Below are 26,143 nucleotides of genomic sequence, written 5' to 3'. Positions count from 1 at the left end.
TGCATTACTCTTACCTCGAGCCATTTTGAGTACGCTTCTGCCATCAGCAGCAATGATCTTCCTTCCACTTTCGCAAAATCTAAATTAACCCTCTCCCAAGCATTTTTAGCTATTGGACATGGTTGCACCGGTACTGATTGCGATGAATTCCGTACACTTTGACAGACCTCGCACACTCGTACCATGTCTTCTAGTTCTGTATCGAGATTTGACCACCAAATCCAGCTACACGCCAGCATTTTGATTTTCGTTATTCCTGGGTGGCTCTCGTGTACTAAAGACAGGACACTTGGCCTAAGAGCTTTCGGGATAACAACCCGACTGTTCCACAACAAACAACTCTGCTCTATCGACAACTCATGTCGATGATTAAAATATAGGCGGTATTGCTCTTCTGTTTCTTGAGGCCAACCGCGCCATGTCATGTCTACTACCGCTCTCAGAACCTCATCCCTGTTTGTTTCTTGAGCCACTTTTTGGGCTTTAAAGGGAGAACCTCTGATAGAGGTGAAAAATATTTGTTCCTTGTTCTTCCCTCGTAGTTGTTTCCAACGAAAGCCTCAATAAGCCATATGCGCGGCCCATTTCTTGGCCCTTCTTGTACTTGATGACATACTGACAACAAGCCAAGAAATTTTTCTATCGCTGCACTCATGCTATCGCTACTTGACTGCTGTGTCTCTTCGGATCAAACAACTGCGCCAGTGACTGATGATCAGTCACTATTTCGAACTGCCGACCGAACAAGTACTTATGAAACTTTTTAATGCCAAAAATAATGGCTAGAGCTTCGCGCTCAATTTGTGCATAGTTTTTTTCGGCCGCTGTAAGCATGCGTGATGCAAATGCTATATGTCTCTCGCCGCGACCTTTGGTGTGCGCGAGCACTGCTCCAAGGCGGTATGCCAATGCGTCACATGTCAGGCGCAGCGGTTTGTTTCCATCGTACAAAGCTAGCACTGAATCCTCGCTCAGGAGCAGCTTGCATTTCTAAAAGCTGGTTTCACTCTCTTTTTGTCTTGTCCCATGAACAATCTTTTCTGAGGAGCTTGTAGAGTGGTTCTAAGGTGGGGCTGTTCGGGAAAGGAACCTAGCCTAAGAATTCACCAACCCTAGGAAAGCCTTCAATTCGGAGACACCAGTCGGAGTTGGAGCCCTCAATATGGCTTCTACTTTATCTTTCATGGGATGCATACCAACCGCGTCAATTTCGTGACCAAGATAGCGGACGCGGTTTTTAAGAAATTGACATTTATCAGCGTTGGCACGTATCCCATGCTTCCGTAGTCTCTGCAGCACCTGTTCGGTGCGTCTCAGGCACTCGTGTTCGGTCTTTCCTGCTATGAGAACATCATAGAGATAGCACACTGTGCCCTTCAAGCCAGCCAATACCTGGTCCATTACTGACTGGAAAATGGCAGCTGCGCTCGCGACACGAAATGGCAAACGCGTGAAACGGAAAGGCGAAGGCGTGTATTTATCGTTAGCAACTCTTGGAAGGGTCATCCATTCGGAGCTGCAAGTACGCTTTTGATAAATCAAGCACACTGAAACAAGTTCCCCCTGCCAACGACGCGAACACATCTTCTAGCAATGGTAGCGTGTAGTGGGCAACCGTAATGCAAGGGTTTAAAGACACATGGTAGTCACCACAGAGCCTGACGGCTTCTCCATCACCCTTCTGAACTGCTACGACAGGGGTTGCCCATTGGCTTTCACGCACTGGGTACAACACACCGGCCGATTCCAACTCCTTCAACTCTTTTGAAGCGAAAAGCTTCGCTACACTAGTCAACACCACGCTTCGTGCGAACCAGCGCATGTCAGAATTGGCTTCGTAAGTGTGTTCAGAGTCGGCGCATGTGACCACTGCCGCGCACTATGCGTCATCGTTTGATGTTCGCCGCAAGCACGTTTATCGCGGAGGCCGACTATATAACCGCTTGCCAGAGAATAGGCATGCGCATTCAACATGGAAGGAGAAGAGAGTGATACTACCGATACAGAGAGCTGTGTTTATGGCGTTACAGAAATCTCAAGACAGTGAGCCCAACAATGATGAATAAAGAAGTTTAATAATCCTGCATAACTTATGGTATATATCATTGATAAGCAATTTGCATAACTACACAAGGCACATGTATAGCATAACCATAAGCTAACCAAAGCATATTCATAAGTGAAACCGTAAGCATAACCATAGGCTAAATCATAAAGCATAACCATAAGCTTAACCGTAAGCATAACCATAGGCTAAATCATAAAGCATAACCATAAGCTAAACCATAAGCATCACCGAACCTTTTCACTTCAAGATATCCAGGCTTAACCTTAGCTAAGCCGCAGCCAATTTTTTCAACTCTGTTTTTCAGGGCGTATGGCACTGGCCTGGCTTTACAGAATACAGGTTGCGCTCCCTGCTTCAAAACAATGGAGCCCACAAACCCCTTAATGGTTCCGATTGGGCCCGTGAACACTTCCTTGTGCTTGTCTAGCAACCCCACCTGTTTAGTGAATGTGTTCACTCGCAAAACATGTGACTAGTTTAGGCGAATATGCTTCAACCAGTCTCGGCCAAGCAATCAAGCAATACCAGTCCCGTGCGCTCCTGTTCAATCACAGCTATCACGAGCGGCAGTCTAGAAGAATTGCCTTCATGAGTTACACTTACAGTGACACTGCCCTTCAAGGGAACACTTGAGCCATCATTGTATGTCCTTAAGCAAAACTGCACGGGCTGATATGGCAGACGTCCAAAATATTTCACAAATTCACTTTCAGCCATAATAGATACCGCTGAGCCCGTGTCTATTTCCGTGGCAATGGTTTGCCCATTTACATTCATATAAACTTTGTACGGCTCAACTCTTTCTCTTAACGCATGCAATTCTAAGCTAGACACGTCCTCTTCCGCGGTGAAATTGCTCTGCCTTCTCTTACACATAATATCTAAATGTCCCGTCTGGGAACAACTGTAGCACCTTGCCTTTATGTGCCGACAGTCCTGCTGGTAGTGGCTACCCCCACAACAGAAACACTACCGCATCCTGTCCTTGTCAGCGGACCCTTTCCTCGCAGCCGCTGTACCACGTCGCCGACAGTCGCTGGTCGACCGCGTAGTCACGGCACTGTCGCCACGTTGCCACTTGACGTCATCCTCTTCTTCTCAGGTCACGTCTCGTCCCAGTAGCACATCCCTCGCATGGTCATAGTCGCTGCACTGTTGCCTAGTCGATGCACTGACGCCGTGTTGCCACTTGATGTCGTCCTCTTGTTCTCGGGTCACGTCTCGTCCCGGTAGCATCTCCCTCACATTGTTTTCCGCAGCTTCCATGGACGTGGCGATAACACATGCCTTGTCCCATGTTAGGCCTTTGTCGTCTTCAGCGGCCAAAAGCTTGCATCGAATAGCCTCGCTGCGCACACCCATGACGAGCTGGTTTCTGAGCGCCTCAGTTAACATTGTTCCAAACGAGCAGTTCGTTGCAAACCGCTTCAATTTCATGTTGAAGTCATCAACTACCTCCCGGGGTCCCTGTGTGCATTTATGGAAGTTGTAACGCTCCGTGACTATCGACCGCTTTGGCACGTAATGGTTCAGAAGCGCCTGTTTTGTCTCTTGATACGTCTTCTTTTCAGGAGCCTCCGGAAACATCAGGTTCCGCAATGTGGCATACACGCTGTCACCTACTATCGTGATAAGAATGACCGTCTTGCTTTGTTCGTCCAGCTTATTCACTCTCGCAAAAGCCTCGAACTGCTCGAAGTAGATGACCATGTTACCTGTCGTGGTACAGAATTCCGTCAGGTGCCCGAAGAACGGTTGGTGGCTAGAAGACGGTGGCAGATCGTTGTCCATGATGTCTACTGCTGCTTGCCGGCGTTTTGTCTCACCCTCGTCGCCATTGTTAAAGAGACAACAGTTGCGCAAGAGGTTTATTGACGACAACTGGCCGGTACATCACACAATATCTCAAGACACGCCCCCCTGCTTGGGTAGGCTATTTATACTGTAATAGTGGCGCTGAAGTGCCCACAAGCGTGGCCCCTGCTGGTTACAATATACCACACCGTCAAATAGGAATACTCTTGCAGCCACAAAGCCCATCATCCAAGCCTCCCTGTGGGGTTTTTTAAGGACAAAAGCCAACAGAGAGCATGGTGGTCGGTGACAATACAAAAGGATGGCCATATAGGTGGGGACGGAATTTCACAACTGCCCAGGCAAAAGCCAGACACTCTCTCTTGGTAGTGGAGTTGTTTCACTCTCAAGGAGACAAAAGATGGCTGGTGTACACAATAACTTGGTCATGACCATGCTGAACTTGCGCCAAAACAGCACAGATTTCGTGGACACTTGCATTGGTGCACACCTGAGTAGGGGCTGAAACGTCGAAGTGGGCCAGGACAGGTGAGGTGGTGAGTAAAGTCATGAGGCAAGAGAAAGCGGCAGCTTGGGAGAAGCCCCATGAAAAGGGCACACCTTTCTTCACGAGGTCTGTGAGAGGCCATGCTATGGTGCCAAAATCTTTTAACAAAGCCGCAGAAGTAAGAGCAAAGTCCTACAAAGTCTTTGATGGTGTGAATTTTTCCTAGGTCAGGTCGTATTCCAGAAGCATTGTCCAGATATCCAACTACAGTTATCTAACGATGGCCAAAATGGCATTTTTTCAAGTTGAGCTGCAGGCCAGCCATGCAAACAGTACCAAGAATGGCTGAGAGTCGCTCAAAGTGTGCGCCGAACGTAGGTGAGAACACTGTAACGTCGTCCAGGTAGCAATGACAAGTTGTCCGTTTAAACCCTTGAAGTAGGGTTCATCATGCGCTTCATCAGTAGCGTCCACACAAGCCAAAGGGCATAACCTTAAATTGCTAAATTCCATGTGGTGTTATAAAGGCTGTCTTTTCACAATCGAGATCATCCACAGCAATTTGCCGATGCCCGGACCGACGGTCAATGGATGAAAAGTACTGGGCACCATAGAGACAATCAAGGGCATCATCTATACGGGGTAGTGGATAGACATCCTTTTCACAGCGAAGCTGTTTACCTCTACCAACTGGCAATTCTTTCCTGGCGGTCCACAGAAAACTCGGATTTCTAGAAATCGACGATTTAGCGCAAAAAGTACATGTAGCGTATGCGCACATGGGTGCCTTGGTGTCACCGTGCGTGATAGATCGTGGCGAGAGTCGCCGAAAAATGGGTTGGCACTGAGCGTTGTGCCGCAAAAAGTTTTCAAATTGGCTCATTAATAGCCGAGAGAGAAATATTTCGGTGCCCTGAACCCATGATTTCAGCAGGCAGGCTCGATTGCCAAACAAGACGCCCTCTCCACTCGCCTCGTCTAGCCTCCCCAAACAAAATTCTTTCCCTGCTTTCTCCCATACCGGACCTCGAGCTCGACCTTCATTTTTGTTTTCTCCTCGCTTTCTTTTTTCGGTGTTACGCACTTCCACTGATGGTGTCATGCGCGAGCTGTTGCCTTGTTCGCGCAGCGCACGATTTTGCACGCTGTGCACAAGGAAACATGACTAGTGGTATAATTCAGTGCTATACGAATACTGAGGCAGAACAAGCGGATCGCAGAGCATGATCACGCGCTGGAACAGGGTAGAAAATGGCTAGTTTGGTACCTGCGCACGTGACCGCACAACTGTGGGAACAAGCAGACGAAGCGGAAGTATGTGTCTCTTGCTTCGGTGCAAAGTAAAACAAAAAAACACGCAGACATTCCGTTCGTGTGTCTTATTATTTCTCTAAACTTCAATTTGTCAATTCAAGCAACAGATCACACAGATAACAGATGTCTTGTAATTCTTGAAGTCACGTGTCACCATGAGCGACGCAGCACTGCGAACACCAGTACGTAGGCGCAGGGACACGAGTACGTCATCCTCCGGCTTGGAGTGCGGCGGCCGCGAGAAGAAGGAATAACGTCGTTCGGTTTGAAATTTCAGATCTTTCCGCAGCGGTTAGCGATGTAATACTTTGCAGACACTATCTTTATCGCGCAATGTATGCTCTGTGCTTGTCAGTTCAAAATGGCCAGACTTGGTGAGGGAGGGGCCCTTTAAAAGTTACCGTATTTACTCGCATAATGATCGCACCTTTCTGTCAAAAAAAAATTGACACAAATTCAGGGGTGCGATCACTACGCTGGTTAAATTTCCTGCGAAAAGAAAACAAAAATTTTTTTCATCCCGTGTTTGCTTCGGGATGACAACAGGTCAACAAATAGGCGGCTGCCGCTGTATGTAGTGTGGGACACCATAACAAAAATGTCGGCCGGCGGAGCAAGCCGAATGCGCCGAACGCGATTTGTTTTCTTCTCGTGAGTACATTACGTGCATTAAAACAGTTTCTTCTGTATCAGGAATGGATAATATCATTAATATCGGCAAGTTTGCGGCAATAATGTAGTCATGTCCACTTTGAGAGTACAGAAACAGATAGGCGCGCTTAGCTGCCAGTGACTTAGAAACACATGGCAGGCATGCCGTGGAAACTGCAGCCATTTGTCTTCACTACTATCCTAATATGGCACGTTTCCGCTAAAGGTGGGCGATTATCTTAGCTGTGTTACAAGCGTCGGCGTATGAATAGGGTACACTTCTAACGTATCAGTGTAAACATGGCTACTATCGTTGCCGCTCGCGATTTGTTGCGTGCCCATGAGTGCAGACGAGAAAAATCTAAAGGCGGCTTTTGTTGTTGTTGTTGTTGACCACAACCATTATAAAGCCTACACATAATAAAGGCGAGTTTGGTTGTAGCTTTTTTTGTCATGGAAGTGCGGAAAGTGATGAAAGGAATGAAATAAGGCATCTGCTTAAGAATGTTTGGTGCGTGCAGACCACTTGGTTTGTCTTGAGTCGTTCGCATAGCATTCGACAGATGGTAAGTGCGATCATTACACGGGAAATTTTTTTAAAATGAATTTTGACGTCAAAATTCAGGGGTGCGATCATTACGCGAGTGCGATCATTATGCGAGTAAATATGGTATATTAGCCAAATACTTTGTGCAATTTATTGAGATTACTGCCATCACGCCAGATGCTGAGTGAAGCGATTATTCTACGACCAACAATGCGTGGCATTCCATGGGCATGCACAATCCAGCAGCTGTAGCACTGGTGAAAGACCTTTATGGGACATAACACATATGCTAAAGAAGGTGCAATGGACAAGGCTTCATAAAAAAGCAGCACAACTGTTCAGCAGAAAGAGTTTGCTGCTGACTGCTGTTAAAAGAGCACGTATGTGTTCGTGTGTGGCTTTGCGCTCTGACCTGTGAGAGCAGGTGTTGTTGGTATGCAAATTTGTAAAATCTTTTGAGCTCATAAATTTGTGTGTGTGTGTGTGTGTGTGTGTGTGTGTGTGTGTGTGTGTGTGTGTGTGTGTGTGTGTGTGTGTGTGTAGTCATATCATAAGAAGCCAACAAACACAAAATGGACGGGGAAACAGCGCCGCGGTAGCTCAGTTGGTAGAGCATCGCACGCGAAATGCGAAGGTTGTGGGTTCGGTTCCCATCTGCGGCAAGTTTTTTTTTCATCCACTTTAATTTCCATTAATTTATAGTTTCTTTATTTCATTTATTAAGCACAAGTAATTTCCCCTATGTTGTCCTTGGTGTCAGTGTTTGTTGGCTTCTTATGATATGACTAATAAAAATCGGGCCCCTCGGTTAACCCCCTTTTTTCTCGTTCATTACATAACGAGGGTCTCGAATCCGGCTACATTGATGCCTTCAGGTAGCATATGTGGGTTTATTGACCAGTTGCCTTCACCCAAAAAGATCACGTTCTCGTGGCGCCTGCGGCAAAAAAGACGTTCCACGTCCGCCGCCAAGGTCTGTGAGTGGTGGCGCTGGCTAACACTCCCAGGGTTCTACTAGGACACATAAATACCCAAGAAAGTGGATGGGGAAGCAGCGCCGCGGTAGCTCAGTTGGTAGAGCATCACACGCGAAATGCAAAGGTTGTGGGTTCGGTTCCCACCTGCGGCAAGTTGTTTTTTCATCCACTTTAATTTCCATTAATTTATAGTTTCTTTATTTCATTTATTAAGCACAAGTAATTTTCCCTATGTTGTCCTTGGTGTCTGTGTTTGTTGGCTTCTTATGATATGAGTAATAAAAATCGGGCCCCTCGGTTAACCCCCTTTCTTCTCGTTCATTATATATATATATTGACACGTGTACTTATCTTTATCGGGTGACCACGTCTCGCCGCCTAACAAATGTAATTGCACAGCGCGGGACGCGCCTGCATGTATCCGAAGTTTCTGGAAAGTTATCGATGCTTCTACCCGGCTGTCTGTTGTCGCCAAACCTTATGTTATCTGATTTCATCGCATGGTGCGAATGGTGTAGAACTTTGTGGAACGCACGCGGGCCTGAACAATTAGTCTGGAACATTCGGCGACTGCTGTATAAAAGCCGACGTGCTTGACCCGCTGATCAGATTTTCGACGATCGCCGACCGTGTTCGCCGCTATCGTTGTGCTAAAAGTGTAGCCTGTTTTGTGGGCACAGGTTCGCCCAATAAAAGTTAGTTTTGTCGTTCACAGTATTGCTACTGTGTTATTCAACGTCACCACCACGTGACAATATATATATATAGTTTTTTTCTTTTCTATATCACCGCATATGCTTCTAACAAATTTCGGATATAGTGGAACTACTTTTGTTTTAGACATGAGCTTGTCATAATGAGGTTTGACTGTGTTGTCTAGTTCATGATAACTTTAAGACATTGTTCTATTAATGCACTGCCATTTTCTGATTGTGATACGCTGCTTGTCAACCCTTCTGTGAAGCTACGTTGCTTCAAGTTGCACATACTGTGGCGGGTCTTGCCATGATCTCAGTATGCCATAATCATAATGGGTGCAGAAAACAAGATGGGGTTATACTGCTTAGTTACTCCTGCACCAGCTATCTAAGGCATTGTAGATGTGCTGTTGAAATTTGACAAACCTGGAATCTCTTGTATCTCCTTAGCTAAGGATTTGTGAAAATCACATTTGCATTTCATTGATGATCAATTATGTATTTCGTCTGACCAAGCAGCATATTGAGTAAAACGAGAACAAGGTGAAAGCAGGAGCCAACTTTTCAACAAGGGGACTTGTCTTCTTCAAGGCAACATATGCTTTCCTCGCCACAGTACATATAGGTGGGGTTCTTCTAAATGGGAAAGGGTGTAAGGCGTATGGGAGGGGCAACTAGCGAAGATGTGTTTGCAAGGGTGTCGAATTGAGATTAAAAGAGTGCTGTGCACAAGGCCAGGGACATGGCCATCTGTCAATCACACGTAATCGGCCGTGTGTCAGCCGGCGTGTCAACGGTGTGCGTGCACAACACCCCTCTATTACCTGTTTCGCTTGTAGTCACAGGCTATCGTGTGTTTGAAAGAGATAATAGGAGCAGCAGAAACCGGTGCTCGTGGGGAAAAAAACTAAGAAAGAAAAAAAAATGGGGTAAAGAAAGAAAGAAAGAAAAAGACCACTAAGCAACCAAACTACGGGTTTTGCCAGCTTGAAATTGAGCTATGCTAAGTTTCAAGCTATAGGCAACAACGCCTAGCTTGGTTGCTTAATATATTTTTTTTCCTTTTTTCCCGTTTTTTTTTTCTTTAATTTGTTTATTCTATTTCTCTCTCTCCCCACGCCCCGAGCTCTGGTTTTTGCCGTTCCTTCTATTATCTCTTTCAGAGACACGATATCCCACGACCACCAGCGAAACAGGCTGACACACGGCCATTGACACGTGATTGACAGACGGCCGTGTCACTGGCCTTGTGAAGAGCACTCCTTTATTCTCAATTCAACAACCTCGCCGCTAACACACCTTCGCTCGTTGCCACTCCCACCCGCCTTACACCCTCTCCCTTTTAGAAGAACCCCACCTATATATACTGCTGCGAGGAAAGCATAGTCGCCTTGAAGAAGACAAGTCCACTTGCCTAAATGTTGGCTCCTGCTTTCCACCTGCCGTGGTTGCTCAATGGCTATGGTGTTGGGCTGCTGAGCACGAGGTTGCGGGATCGAATGCCGGCCATGGCAGCTGCATTTCGATGGGGCCGAAATGCGAAGACACCCGTGTACTTAGATTTAGGTGCACATTAAAGAACGCCAGCTGGTCGAAATTTCTGGAGTCCTCCACTACAGCGAGCCTCATAATCAGAAAGTGGTTTTGGCATGTAAAACCCATAATTTAATGTTTTAATTGGCTCCTACTTTCACCTTGTGCTCATCTTGCTCATTGTCTTGAATTTCCATCTCCTGCCTTCCCCCCGTTTTCCCAAGTAGCATTTTGTTAGACACTAGTGTCTCCACTTGCATCTCTATGTGATGACCACCCTTTAATGTCTAAACAAATGCAAGTGCTTTATCCCTGTAAGTCTGCCATCGCCTCTGAGCCTCAAACCTCTGAGTATGTTTCATTCTTATAAGCAGTCATAGGCAAATGCGTCAGGTTATTGTTAGTGCCTTCATGCTTGCTTTGTTTGGCAGGCATAATGGAAACATCCTACTCGATGGGGAAGGCCACATCATTCACATCGACTTTGGCTTCATACTGTCCTCGTCACCCAAGAACCTCGGCTTTGAGAGCTCCCCATTCAAGCTGACACAAGAGTTTGTTGATGTAAGGAATTTTGCATCTCCCACTTTTATTGACATACCAGGGCTGCACCATATTCAGTACTAGTGGTGACTCCCAGGTTCTGTTTCAAACGAATGCATTCCGAACCGAGAGTGTTGTGTTTTGAGTTTTGTGCAGGGCTGGCACTAATGATCTCTGTCCAGTATGTGCTCCGCATGTGAGAGAAGCTCTCACATGTTTCATTCTTGGCTTGCAGGTGTGCACACTCGGGCACTGATCAACCCCTGCTCAAATATGGTTTTGCATGTGCTCGTTGGCACAGTGAAACGTCGCTTGAGTGATGTACTCAATCAAACTTGTACGAAAGCACTGCCATTGTGATCAATCAAAGAATTTTTCTGGAATGTACTTCAGTGTTGGGCAAAGTTCTTAGTTTTCTCCTACTCACTTTTATCCTCTGCAACTTTCTTACATTTAATTCCAAAATTGTTTGCTTGAAACTGTGCATACAGTAGCACATCATTATAATGAGCTAATGGGTGTGTCGATGTGATCACAGTTCCCTTGGAAATTTCTGGCGCTGTGCGAAGCTCACTGTCTGCGCACAGTATCAGTTCTGGCGGATGCACTCTTTGACAAGTCTGATTGCGAGTCTCACGAAAGTGGATATATAGTAGTATGTATGTGTCTGTCTAAAAGTGGTTGCCCAGGAATACCGTCCCTGTGTGCTTGGTCAAATCTGTGGCCAGTGGAGCACAAATGGCGGTATGATATGCTGCTTTCGTTATGAAAGCTCATTAAAAAATTCCGTCAGTGAAGGTAAAATCTGAGGGACTGCTTTTTTCTGATTGTGAATGTGGAGGGCATGCTGTACTTCTTTTTGAATTGCCAATATTCATTCATTCATTCATTCATTCATTACACATGCTTTCAAGGCCCAAAGGCACTACAGAAAGGAGTGGTAACAAAGTAAAAATAATATGCAGACAATTATATAAAGGGAAAAAAATTTATAGCAATAGTGTGGTAGACTGCTGTTTTGAATGAAGATGTATCTGCGATGTGAATGATGGAAGCAGGAAAGTGGTTTCAGTCGACACTTGTGCAGGGTAAAAAAGAATCATGGTACTTGTTCGTTCAGCAGGATGGAATGGCAACTTTATATCTGTGGTGAGATCTCAGTAAAGAGTAGAAAAATGGGGTGATTAGTTGATTCTTGAGCACATGGTTAGAGTGGTAAACTTTGTGGAATAGGCAAAGGCAAGCACATTTGCAGCGTAATGAAAGATCTGGTAGATTCAGGGTTATTTCATGCATCTTACACTGGACTGGCAGAAATAGTTAGATAAACTAAAGTGAGCTGCTCGATATTCAATTTCTTCAAGTGTAAGGGTTAGTGATTCTTGATTCCTATCCCAAATGGCGGATGCATATTCTAGGTTTGAGCGAAATAGAATTTTGTAGAGTGCCAGTTTTACAGAAGTAGGAACAGTAGAAAAATTACAACAAAGATGCTTCATGCGAAGAAGCTCTAACAGATGCTAGTATAGTGTCATTCAATACATATCTGCACTGACTGCCATTGCTGGCCGTACATGACACTGTATGCGCATCAATTTACTTTCTAGCCTTAAGTTTCATAAGCCATATGTTAGACCAGGGTGACACATTGTAAAGATCCCCTTGCAGTTTATGTGTATGAATCATCAGGTTTAGTGATCTTTTGGTATATTACACAATCATCTGCAAACAGACTAATTGATGATATTGTCACACAGTTAGGGAGATCATTAATATAAATCAAGAAAAGTAAAGGCCCCAAGATGGATCCTTGTGGCACTCCGGGTGTAACTGGTGACAAAATAGATGAATAGTTATTGGTTGTGGCACATTGAGTTCGACTGGAATGCACCAGAATGTATGTTACATTCAGGTGCACTTTTATATTCTTTTAAGCCCATGAAAATTCGGTTCATGCTAGCTTTGGGAGCATGTTAAAATTGTGTAAATACCATAGGCCAATACTTGGCAGCATGCAATGCTGTTAGTAACTTCTCTGGTGCCACTGTTCAAAACTGCCACACGGTCATGCACAAAACAATTTGCACTACTGAGTCAACAGCCACTCTACTTCCATGATCCAACAGTGCTGCTGCATCACCACTACACAATGCTACAAGCCTCTGATTTCATTCAATGCTTGTTATGAGACGCCAGCTGAAGTATTTGTGGTTCTGAAGTGTGTACTTGTGCCTAAATAAGAGGCATGTAGTCCTCCTCTGGTGCACTTGCAAAACGGCAATAAGCTGAGCAGTAGCCTAGAACGTGATGGCAGGAAATGGTCTTGAACTTCTTAATTTAAGTTGACTACGCCTGTGCAGCATGTACTAGAAGTGTCAAGATTTACTTCTTTTGGTATTTTTGGCAGTGTATGGCAGGCTGTCGCATTGACTTTGGTTTAGCGCCAGTCCTGTCATATGTGTTCCTTCGTCTTTGTCTTTAGCGCTTTTTTATGAAAACTATCAAGATGAACCAACTCACCCAAATCAAGGTATTGTTGCAAGATTTACTTCTTTGGGGATTTTCGGCAGTGTGTGGCTGTCGCATTTACTTTGGTTTACACATTGTTAACTTCACCCCAATGTCCACTGTTGCACGCTGATGAACACTGGCTGTAACAAAGTAATTTTGGCACCCCTTTAGCCTCATTATAGCAAGGTTTTGACATCAACAAACGGCACAGTCTCTCATGGCCATTCCAACAGCCGCCGTGTCATCTTTGAGCAGGAATATTAAGCTTTTGTAGATAGCACGGATATCACTGCACAAGCTTTACTTCAGCATGTGCATTGCATGTTAAAATGTGTGCACATTGATGGCACTGGATAGCTCGATTCCAACCATGTTTCAATTTGTCAAACAGTACCACACTCCTTGAACTGAGAGCTCTCATCTAGGTGTTGAAGGCATCACATACATGACAGTGGTGGAACACCTGCACCAATTGCGCCAAACTGCGCCAAGAGTAGACCTCTGCGCCGTCTTGCGTGAAAACGTCGTTTTAGCGGAAAATCCTGCACGAAAGCAGGCATACAAGTGAAATCCTCCTTCCATCAATACTTCACAGGTAGCAAAGCTGAAATCAAAACCAACAGCACGCTATCATCAACATCGTAGAAGGAAGCAGAGGCTCATTGGAGACATCTGGTTCGTCATTCCTGTATTTGTGTTGAACGGACGTAGAATGTAATGCCTCTGTGTTCCGTCTTGCTCACGCTTTATTTCAGTGTTCGTCGAACCCGCGTGTTACCACGAAGATTACCAAAGGAGGGTGTCGCATTCTAGGATTAATGGTTACCTTTTTCAATGCCTGTGGGTGATAGTAAGCTTTTGTAAAAGAGCCGCTGTGATCAGAATCACACGTGGTGCGTAGTTTAGGATGGTATTAGCGAGAACATGTCAGCTTCCGCATGTCTAAGTTAATGAATAGATTATGATTTATAATAGTACCACCAGTTTTAGCGCTCGCATGGATATGGGCCAGGTTGTTAATTTTGGCGTTATGTATAAGCGCTCAGCGTGAACACATGGGGGCCGTTGAGAAAGAAGACATAAAAGGAAAACCGTGCGAGTAGTACCGTATAATGCGGAATATAGGTCGACCCCCTTACGTTGAAGCAAAGAAGTCAACATAAAAATTATAAGGCACAAAACTTCGTTTTATTTAGTGGTGCCGCCAGACTCGTCACCTGCTCATTCGTCTGAGCTGTCTGAACTCTTGTCCGAAGACGACTGCTTTTCGCTGGCTGCGTCCCACAACATGTCATCCTCGGTGCTGTCCAAGGAGTTGCTAATGCAACACTTCTTGAATGCCCGCACCACCATATCGTCGGGCAGCGAGCGCCAAGCCTGCAACACCCATGTGGCCACAGTGGCGACAGGCGGCCTGCGCAGCCGGCCGGTTGGGGTCGTCGGGTTGTCGGCAGCCATCCACTGATTATATTGTTCACGGGCACGGTCTTTAAACGGCTTAATGAGCACGACGTCCAGTGGCTGAAGTGTTGACGTCATGCCTCCCGGGATGACGGCGAGTTCCGTCCTCCCGTCGCGGAGTGCCTGCTTCACACCTGCTCGTCGTAGATGCCCGCAAAAGGCATCCAAGACGAGCATGCTCGGACACCGCAGAGTGCGCCGGGTCGCCGATTCCAGATGGTCTTAATCCACTTGAGCATGAGGGCCTCGTACATATAGCCCTTTTCATTCACGCGAACGACATCCCACGGGAAAGCCTCTTTCAGCAGCGTCTTCCTCTTGAATATTATGTATGGGGGCAGCTTTTTGCCGTCTGCAGTACACGCGAGCATCACCGTGAAGCGCGAATGCTCGTTCCCCGTAGAAAGAAGCTTGACTTCTTTTGCGCCGTGTTCGCACGCTGTGGTGGGCGACGGCATGTTGAACCACACCGGCGTTTCATCAGCGTTGCTGATCTGTCCCAATATGTGGCCATGCTGCTGCCGGAGACGGTTAACATAGCACTGGAATTCGACCAGCTTGTCCTCGTATGCCTCTGGCAGCTTCTGGCAGATTGATGTGCGCCGTCGAAGTGCGAATCCCTTGCATCGCATGAAGCAACGAACCCAATAAATGGAGTCCTTGAATTGTTCCTTGGGCAGTCCGGATTCTCGGGTGATCTCAATAGCTTTGATGCAGATGAGTTCTGCTGTCACTGGCAAAGATCTGGCACGATGCTCGCGGACGAAATCCGCCACCGTCTTCGAGCTCCGGGTGCACCGCGCCATAGAATAAAGAACCGTGCGGTGCCCGCGAATTGGGCCGCGTCGGTCACCAAGGAGGCGATAACGATGCGGATGCCGAAAGGTCTGCGCTCCTACATGTTGCCAGACGACTATTCATGTTGTGCCAAGGGCCGGTATATAAGTCGAGGGGTGAACTTTTAGTAATATTTTTTTGAAAAAACCTCGACCTATATTCCACACTATACGGTAGTCACTGGCCTAAGTGTGTTCTACAGTCAAATTATATGTATTCTTGAACTTATTTCAATGTTCAGATGTTGCGACCGATTTTCGCTACGTCATTTCGCACTTGCGACTTAGCTATCAGTGTGCCCTAAAGTTCGTGACCCGTCGGGGTAGCCTTTACAATGGCTGTGGCGTTGCACTGCTGAGCTCAAGATCGCGGGTTTGCTTGCGGCTGCAGCAGCTGCATATTAATGAAAGAGGGATGCAAGAATGCTTTTAATGCGAATATTGCAAAAGTACAAAAATAACATTTTTTTGCATAACTTTATGTTGTGCCGTGCTTTATTAAATCAAATGAGAGAAAGCGAAAACCTATGGCACCGTTTATCGCATTTGATAGTCGCAGATTTACAAGGACTGAGGTCATATGTGGTAAACGGCAAGAGCTGCCACTTCAGTGAGTGCGGCCATGTTTGTTGATGCAAAACTATTTTGCCAAGTTTGAGTCGCTGTGCTATGTCGGCAAAATAGCCTCAGCGATGCACATGCAAAACCCTCTTCGCGTCTTGTGCATTCCCAGTTGCACTGACACTATACTCTCTAATGTGCATGGCCTGACATGAGTGTATTGCATGATGTCATGTTCAGTGCAGGCGCGCATACTCGATCTGTCTTGCGGTGAGCCTTTGCCCACAAGCCGTGACTGTCGCACTGTGTTGCATCCTGGGTTAATAAACACGCATTTGTTGACGGTCTGTCTGTGGTGCCTTCTCCTCCGCACCTTATCGGAGAGTCAACGAACCCAGCCGCAACACCCTATCTGTGTTGCGGTGTGAAGGAGTGTCGCATCCTTTAGTGACTGTGCTCGAAGGTAAGCCTCATGCAAACCCGTCTCCGCAACATATAGACTGTATCAGTTAAAATTGGTGTGGTATATGGTAAGCACACATGCGTTTGACCCTGCGCCAGGACTTGCGCTGAAAGGTGAAATGACTATTCCACCACTGACAAGAACTTCTCAGGGCCACTTTGCCGCTCCAGGCACTGCTTGGCCTCGAGAGCCAACAAATGTGGAAACAAGCAGTTACTTCATTTTTCAGTGCCATGCCACTGTGTGCTGACACTCGGGTACCCTCTGCAATGCTGAGCTCAGCATTGCACTGCAGATACGCATGCTCCTGATAAATAATCCGTATGGTAGCCATTTCATGTCAGCATTTTCATTAAGCATGCGAGCCACATTTATTACCATTATTAATCTCAACAAAGTGAGGCCTTTTTATCTTGGACGTGACTGTAGCTGGGCAAAGTGCGGTTGTCACATGGAAATCATGATCAGACTGTGTCATTCTACTGCAGGAAGAAGGCCTGTCCCAGCGATCTCTTCCGTGGCCCCACATTTGCTCATTTCGTCACACCACCACAATCTCTGCCATCCTCGACTGCATTTCCTCTCCTTTGGCACTAGTTACTTTAACAGGCCACCGTTTATCTGCCCTGCGTATTGAACGACTTGCCCTACTCTTCCTGTCGCTTAACAAAGAGGCCAACTTTCTCCATTCCTATGGTGGTGAACAGGGCAGATATACGTACGCATATTTCTCATGGTTTTGTTGTTGCAGTTTGAGAAACTAATACATAGGTGCAGGACAAGTTCTGTGGAGGAAGTTTTATGTCATACACTCAAGTAGCAAGGAGCTGGAAAGTATTCCCAGTAAGCTATGCAGTTGAAGTAAAAACTGAAGATCTAGCAGATGCCTTGCAAAAGCGTTCTTTTGCGAGGTGCCCACATCAGTTTCTTCTCCAGTTTCATGCTGCTGCTGTTGAGTAGATCAAGTTTCTTCCTTTCACTTTTCTGACATGTGCATCTTTTCAGTGAGCATAGTGATGTGGAATAGTGAAAGTTTTTTCAGTGCACTCATGCACAGAAGAGGTTACAGGCACTGATCAACCACTGCTATCGTACAGGTGATGGGCGGCCTGGACTCGAACATGTTCAACTACTTCAAGGTGCTGATTCTGCAAGGGCTGGTGGCGGCACGCAAGCACCACGAGCGCATAATCACCCTGGTGGAGATCCTGCAGTCCAATGCCCGGCTGCCCTGCTTCCAGTGGCATGGGGCCAGTGCTGTGCGCGCTCTTCGTGAACGTTTCCACATGGGCTGCACCGACGAGAGGCTGCAGATGCTTGTTGACTCGCTTGTCGAAAGCAGTATGCACTCGCTCACGACACGTCTGTATGACAACTTCCAGTACTTCACAAATGGCATTCTCTAGGCTGGCTTTCCTTGACCGTCGGCCCTCCGCACCGAGTTCTGCTTGGTGGCTGGAGGTGTCTGGATTTAGTTCTTCCTTGCATGCTCAACTAGATGGGACCCCAGGTGTGCACCAATACCAACGCAAAACACTGTTGACATCCTTGTGCTAGCCCACTAGGGTGTTGGCATACTACAACAGGAAGGAGACCATTGTGCATGTGGGTGGGTATTTCTGAAAGACCAACTCTTTCACAGTTGTGTTACTTGGTTTATTGAGGGTAGGCTGGAGCTTGCCCGTAACAATCCGTCATGCCTAGAACAGGATCCCCCTTTGGTGGAAAACCATGAAGGGCGTCTGCTTTTGAGTGAACTTGTACAAGTCACTGCCAAGTATGAACAGCTTGTCAAGGCTGTGGCCAGCAGCAACTCTAGCCAAATTCCTGGCATGACTTCATCTGACTTGCTTTCGTATTTCACAGCATTGCAACAGCTTCTTCATAAAAGCTGCAAGTAGGGCCTGTTACCAGCAATGCAAGTAGGCCAACGAAGGCTTGGCAAGTCTCTCCCTCTTGTATATAGCACTCAAGCGTGCAGAATGATTTCATTTTCTGTGCATCCCTTGTTGACACCAACCGTTTCTCATGCCAAACTCTTTTAGTGCAGGAACAATCCGATGTCCCTTCATCATTTTATCTGCACCATGGCAGACTCGGTGTGACATTTTCTCCACACACTGTTCTTTGTACATAATATTCTGTTGTTAAGACACCTTAGGTGAACAGCTGCTTCATCATGCTGATAACAAAGAGTAAAATGTTTTGTCCTTTAACTTGCATTGTGTGAACAGTTTTGCATGTATGGATGGTGAAGTACCTCATGTTGCAGACAGTCTGCATGGCTGAGCCAGATAGCTTTGCGGAGTGTGTGTTATGCAGTGGTTATGTCGTTTTCAGTGAGCGCTTTATAATACGTTTCTGTGCATATTAACTCCAAGGCATAGTTAACAGTGCAGCAACTGTGCAGCCTTCTAGTTTGCAAAATGCCTCCTTTTGTACCATATGTTATGAACAAATCACTTTGCGTTTCGTCTAGGCTGCATCAACAGAGTGTTTATTTCACGTCAGGGCATTGCAAGCTTTCTTCTTTTTCTTTCTTTTTTGTCTTCTTTATTTTTATTTTTGCAAAAACTAACATGCTTGTGCTTGCATATGCATGGGAAGCCTGACGGCCTTATTTGCACAGTTGCCAGTTCACAAATCTGAGCAGCAGCAGCAGAGCTTGGAAATGTGGCTGGTGAAATGGTGCAGACTGGTGTGCACTGCCTTGTAAATGCAGCTAGTAATTTTAATGTACATTTTATGCAGAGTCATGTTACAACAACCCATGTGTCTTACGAGTGGAAACCCTGTGGGCCGTCCAGACTTGCTTCTTTGACAGGCATATGCATTTAACCCCAAGACTAGGCATGTCGAGGTGAAAAAAGACTTGTATTGTTCAGTTGTGGCTCATGCAATCCCCAGACTATCACTCTGACTGTAGCTCATTGTCAACTGTAAACACTCGTCCGGCTATGCTTATACATTGTTCAGCATGGCATCAAAAAGGTAGCCTTTCACCCAAAGGATTGCTCAATAGGTCGGAGTGATTGCAAAGCAAACATGCAGCAGGCAAAGACGGTATCTCTGCGCCTTCAGTTCAAGCGTGTATATTATTATGTTTAAAGTGTGCCTAGAAGTCGGGCTTGGTAGCGAGCAAGGTCGATATTGCTGCCTTCATGGTGCTAGCTGTTAAAATGCTTGTCTGCATAAGAATATCACATTCAGCACTAACGCATTCTTGTTGAGATATGCACTAGTGTCAGACACACTTGGAACATCTTCAACCAGTCATTCCATAGTGCTCTGCCAGTGTTACAAATGTCGTGTAGGATAACAACAGAACTTTCTTGCAAGCTGAAGTGGGCTCCAATGGTGATAGTGATCACTACAATACTTTATTATCGTGATACAGCTTACACGAATGTTGAAGCTCTGCCAGAGTTCTCTTAATCAACCAATTGAAGCTGCGATTGGAACATGTAAAGCTCCACTTAAGATACTTGTTGATCATTTTCGTGGAAGTGCGAGGTTCCAGTTGGAATATATTTTAATGTGGTGCTTTCAGGGTGTGGGGACGATCCTCTCTGTCTAGTGCCAGAAAACCTTTGTCTTAGTGCATGGATCTTGCATCTGCATTCCAATCCTCTTTTTTAATTAGGCCACCTGGCTTAGTGTGCCATACTTAAGTCAACCAGACATGTGATGCGTCTTTGCTCGCACATACATTTTTTCTGGCCAGGCCTTGCAGTAGCTGTGTACATATGTCCTCAGTTCTCCTTTTTCTGTTGTTTTCTTTTTAGCTCTCTAGCGCAGAAAACAGTTCATGTTACATTCAGTGTTCCCTTTCTCAAGATATTCTGTTGTGTCATCCTGCTGCGCCATAAGTATGCAAGCATGTCAGTTGCTTACAGAAATGGTGTTGAGAGAGTTCTTCGACATTAATGGCATGCAACGTGCATCAGGTCCAGGGTAACCGCACTGTGTTGATGGAAGCGTGAAGACTTGTGCATCGCTGTCTGTCCACGAACTGGAGGCAGTCCACGAGCTGTTGTAAATACTATGAAGGCTATTTTTCCAGGCTTTTCTTTGTACTAATGTGTAAATACTGTGCTAGATATTTGAGCTAATGGTTCGCTTGTATGGTGCATTCTTTTGATTCTGCTGTATAGGGGAAGGCATTAATCCCGAGTCGCAGCAAGTTTTCATTTACATGACAACCCTTTTCTGCTTTTTCTTTCTCCAAGGCGCATGCCTGGCTTTGAGGCACTTTTGTGCTTGCTTTGGGAACCATAACATTGAGCCAAGCTGCATGTGCAATCCTTCGTCATCAAAAGTTGGCGATGAAAAAATGAGTAACCTGGAAAGGGTTTTCTTAAACTCCATCATTGACGTTACTTTCCTGGATGCAAAATGAGGTCTAATGATTTAGTGTGCTGTAATATAATGAAAATTAAATTCATTTTCTTTTCTAATCATTCAGTCTGGTGCTTCATTCAAATGTGCTGCAGAGAGTGTTTACTATTACAATGTGCCAAGAGCATGGACTCCCTAGCTACATATTGTGATGCTTTCCGACTGGAAGTTATTGAAATCTGTTTGCACACATCTTTGTCCTGCCCTCATTTCTATTGCTGACAAAAAAAAAAAATCACTGTTGGAATAACAGTCCCATTGAATGTGAAGTACTCTGGAGTTTCCACCTAGAAACCATGGCTTTCAGCATGCCGAAGTAGACTTGGCAATGCACAGCTGCAAGACCTTGCCCTGTGTGAAAGGGTTGGCCCACGTGGGCACAGAGCTGCTGTTGCCCATTTGAACAGCGAAGCAGACAGACCGAGGTCACAATTCATGAACAACACATTTACTAGCATTGCTCGCCCAATGCCTCAGCTAGCCAACACCACATTTCCCCAGTGGTGTGAATGCGCGTACATCTCCGAGCAAAAGTATACGGACCACAGTGTTGGCGAAAAAATTAATTTGTTTGTAATTAACACGAATAAATGGAAACTAACAAGTGCACTAGAAAATTCATAATGCCAAGTTTGGACTGTAGTCTTCAATTTCAAGTTGCATTCACAGACAGAGGAGAAAATGAGTTTTATCATGCAGTCCCTGGACCTTATACTTTTGCTCACGGTTGTACTACATACCGTGTGTCCCAGCTAATACCAGCCAAGCTGTTCAAAAAGAATTATAATACAAATACACAGTGCAAGATGCGATTATAAAACCTATGGTGCTAGGTCATTGTAGGTCTGACTACTGAACACCATCGGTCTTATAATTGTATCTTGCACCGTATGTTTTAAAATATTTTTTTCTTTTAACACCTAACTGGGACACCCTATATACATGCCCAAATTCTAGCCATTGTGCAGGCTCCTCAACACGAGGACATTGTACAGCCAGTGTCAAAAGGATGGTATGTATAATTTCAGGCTTTGCCACCAGATAAGTGAATCGGTGCTTAATTTAAGAAAATTATGAATATGCTTTGGAAGGCAAAGCTCATCAGTTATTTGCGAAAATTCAACATTTTAACATCTGCCACATTGAATAAAAAGCATAAATGTCTGCCGATTGTTGAGTAAGAGAAGAAATTGTGCAGAAACCATCGACGATAATTGTCAGTGAATATCTAAATCCTTCTAGTGAGCTATTCACTTTCTTAAAGGAATGATTAGCTTGTTGGCATGTATTTGTTACAGGATATTTAGGTAGAGCTTGTTTCGTTATGTAAGTTGCTAGAGAACAAAGCCGTTGACCTGCACATCTGTAGTAGTCGTATAGATAGATGGGTATCGTATGTGTGTCATCTCCAACTGCACGAGCACCCTCGTGGAAGGTGACTGCCATCCTCCTCTCCCAGAGGCCACCACAGGGTACTGGGAGGGGAGGAGCGGCCCGGTCTACCCGACCATTCCACTTTAGCACCTAAACTTCCAGGCGGCTCAAAGAACAGGTGCAACAGCACGTGTCTTGAGCTAGCCTGCGCAACTCGGTCATCTGCAGCTCGGCCACTCGAACATGCGCCCTTTGTATCGGCGGCAAGTCCACCACCGACTGCCAACCACAAGAACAGGCAAAGAAACCAATTTGCTTTAGAAGATGCTGTTTGCATTTTGGAACTAGCATCTTTTTTGAGCTTAGGTCACTCGTGTTGCAGGCACACAGCATTTCCATTTCACAGTGCACACACATTCACGAGTGATGACCTTGGCATCAAAATGTTTTTCACACACGCAAATATATTTAAAATAGATGTGAAGCCAAGCGTCTCTTGCCACAATATGTCTCGCTTCCACTTCTCTTGTAGCCACGCGTCAATACCTTTTGTTCAGCGCCTTTGCAGCCAGACCAACAGGTAGGTACAGAACAATTATTAGGCTTGGTCGCTGTCACCATTCCAGGAGAGATGTAGAGAAAACAAGAAACAAAGTGGAAAAGTGCACTTTGTGCCAACAACGTTGGCACAATAACTGTAGTCAACCATTGCACAAAAGTAGGGTGTCTACCAACCGAGAAGATTGGAAATTCTCGGGAATTTTGAATAGGCGAAATACTGAGGAAGAACTTGGAGGAATTGTGTTTCTATTGGGGAAAATCGGCTGCAACTTTATTGAAAGGAAACGAAAGTAGCGGTAATGGTGGCCTGAGTAAGAGAAAGGAATCATAACGAATCGTCTTTGGTGCCATGTCATCGGCTGGAGGAGTTGCCAGCGTACATACAGTCAACAACAGACTTTCTGGATGCACAGCTTCACGGCACCACCACGTACCCCCATGGAGTCAATGTCGAGAACATCTGAAATTTCGGACGAAAGAACCCTTCAACCTTCCAATTTTCAGGACTTTTTGCCACGACTGCAGGTCCAAAACAGTATTAATCAAAGCCACCACCATCGCCATTTTGACTATCTCGCTGCCTCAAACCAGCGCTCTCGCACGCAGATCCGCTGGCAACCGCAGCAACGCTAGGGTTAGCTGCTTCGATGTCCGCTGTTAAGCTTCTTGCCATTCGGTGCCGTGTTTTTCATTCAAATAATTTGCCACTATCAGCAATGGCACCCGACTCCACCTTTGTGGTCTTCGCGATTAGCTTTAAAGCTCGGAAAGCACGCCGCATTGCATTATGCCGGTCCCCGAAAGTCAGCTTCGTCTTAAAGGGACACTAAAGCAAAACAATAAATCAGTTTAGACTAATGAAGCATTGTTTGAAAATCCTGCAGGTAGTCATTAAAAAAGGTAGTTTGATTATTAGATGAGAAAATAAAGGTCCAAGTATCGGTATTTGAATTTCGCGCCGAAACCCCAGCGCCGGTAGGTCAGCGTGACGTCGGGGATTCCAAAGTATGTTTTCGCATTTGGGCCGCGTTGGCTGAGTAAAAGTTACCGAAACTTGACATGTTTAATATTTGGTTCCTTTAAAACACAATGTAGTCAATCTCTACCGCTATATATAATTAGTAGGCCCTAGAAGATGCCATCAAAATCCAAGACGTCATAGCCCCCAAGTGCGGGAACTTAAGTAGGCGTCGCCACCCGTATTTCATTCTTGCACTTTTTCTGGCTTACCAGATGTCTTATCGTTGTAAGAGTGGTGTTTTTGGTGTTGAACGGTAATTTACTGATGCAGCAGAAATCATTTTTCACTTTAGTGTCCCTTTAATACAGCAATGTTAAGCGGTGAAGCATAAGCGTGGGTAGGGGCAATTGTAACAAGATGCTGTAGGTATTCCTTAATTACATATGTGTGCACCCTCCATGTCCTGCCACAGTACGAACACTGATGTGGCTAATAAGTGTACTCGTAGGTCTTCAGAGCTTTTTGGATGTGCTGTGCCAACTTGAGCTTTTAAAGGCAGTAAAAGACATGCATCCAGTTTTTCGAACTGCCCGAACTTTCGAACATTCTCGCGGCCCCTAGGGAGTCAGAAAAATCGGACATTATTTGCACAACTGGCCAAGAATATGCTTCAAATGGTCTGTGGCACAAATGCACGGCAGAAGGACAACGAGAACAGAAAGGACCTATTCATTGAGCTCAAAAAACAGTGTTGGCTGATGCCGAGATGCAGGTGTCCCTCATACAAACCAAAATAAACTTTAAAGCAGTCAAACACAACACTGAGGCGTTGTGCGGCAACTAAGAGTATATGTCAGGACAGTTGAGGTTGAATCCCCAGCTGTTGAGAGAGAATCTCGCATGTGACAAAGTTCAGGCCCGATACCAATGAGCTTACTATCGGTTGACAGAAATAGCTCATATTTGAAAATATTTGCTTCTGTATGCAACTCCTTTTTATTCGTATTTGAAAATGTTCAACTCAATTTGCAGTGGGTTTTACGATTTTTTTTCAAAGATATTTTATTTACTGTGCATTTTACTTACCCCTCCCTTTCGTTTTCTTTTTGAATAAGATAAACACTATTCCTTGCTGGTAAACAGAGTCTTTTTTTCACATGCTTACTAGAGAGTGACAGCATCAGGTAACATGGTGTCAGCCATGTTACCTGATGTTACCTTTACCATCTTGACATAAAGCAAAGTTCTGTATCACTCGGGAGAAACCTGGAAAACTCGGGGGAATTTGGAAATGTCAACTTAGTGCAGACAGCCTGAAAGGTCGGCATGTGCGCAGAGTACATGTGGCATCTGTCGGGTGTCTGCTCTACTTGTGCCATGTGGAGTGCTCCCATAGATGCGAATTCTTAACCACCAAAAAAATATAGAAGGACCCTAATAATACTTTACTGAAATAAAAAATCGCCAATCAGATTTTACCACTTCATTACATTTGTGTTCACTACATTGAGGTTTGACTTTGTAATGCGTTTCTGCGACGACTGTCTCCAATTATTGAATCCACACAAATAAAATTTATTTTTGCTGGCCACGCTTCATAGCAGTGAGAGAACAGGATTTGTGCAGTAATTGCCAACATTATTATTTTTTGTTAATTATGGGGTTTTACGTGCCTAAACCGCTTTCTGATTATGAGGCACGCCGTAGTGAAGGGCTCCGGAAATTTCGACCACCTGGGTGCAGTGTCTGTAACCTGGGGTTCTTTAATGTGCACCTAAATCTAAGTACATGGGTGTTTTCGCATTTTGCCCCCATAGAACTGTGGCTGCCATGGCCGGGATTCAATCCCATGACCTCGTGCTCAGCAGCAACCATGGCTGGTACCAACCTTTCTTTTTTAACATTGCTAATCAATATCCTTAGAGGGCATCTTGTAATGGCATAATTAAAGCCTGCCAGTACTCAAGGCATATCATAACCTTTGCTGTAAGTGCAGAGCACCAGTTTTGAGAGAATTAAGTCCTCCAGATTTAAAGTGAAATACATTGCTACCTTAGTTAACATATTTCTGCACTGTGGAAAAATGCTGTATAAAATAGTTTAGAGCAGCAATGCACTTCACAGCACATTTTAAGTCTGTGTTTATCTGAACTAGCACAAGAGATGGTTTCTAGCAAAACCTGATGTCTGCCGCTGCTCAAACTTAGAAGATTTGGGTAAGCTGCATGTTTGTGACAACTGTAGTTTTGCCAGCAAAAATCAGGTAACATGACCATAGGATTGCCAAAAGCCCTGCATTCCAAAAAAATTTCTTCCTGCAAAACAGGCCGTCCAGAGGGCCCGCGACATCACGGAGAGTCGCCACCTCCCTGCCCCCTTCGTTG

General features: G+C 45.3%; 1 protein-coding gene across 3 annotated transcripts in view; it reads left to right on the top strand.

Moving 5' to 3' along the window:
- fwd (phosphatidylinositol 4-kinase beta fwd) overlaps positions 1-20,922 on the top strand; it is a 166,724-nt gene extending 145,802 nt beyond the window's left edge. For all 3 annotated transcript variants that reach the window (XM_065434612.2, XM_065434611.2, XM_065434613.2), the window contains 2 exons: positions 10,522-10,654; positions 17,563-20,922. In XM_065434612.2, the coding sequence (XP_065290684.2) occupies positions 10,522-10,654; positions 17,563-17,871 (442 nt within the window). In that variant the 3' untranslated portion in view covers positions 17,872-20,922. The remainder of the gene's footprint in view (positions 1-10,521; positions 10,655-17,562) is intronic.
- Positions 20,923-26,143: the final 5,221 nt, after the last annotated feature.

This window comes from Dermacentor albipictus, chromosome 5 (genome assembly GCF_038994185.2).
Source record: "Dermacentor albipictus isolate Rhodes 1998 colony chromosome 5, USDA_Dalb.pri_finalv2, whole genome shotgun sequence".
Classification (NCBI taxonomy): Eukaryota; Metazoa; Arthropoda; class Arachnida; order Ixodida; family Ixodidae; genus Dermacentor; species Dermacentor albipictus.
The sequence above is the reverse complement of the archived record's forward strand: the minus strand, read 5'-3'. Positions and strand labels throughout refer to the sequence as shown.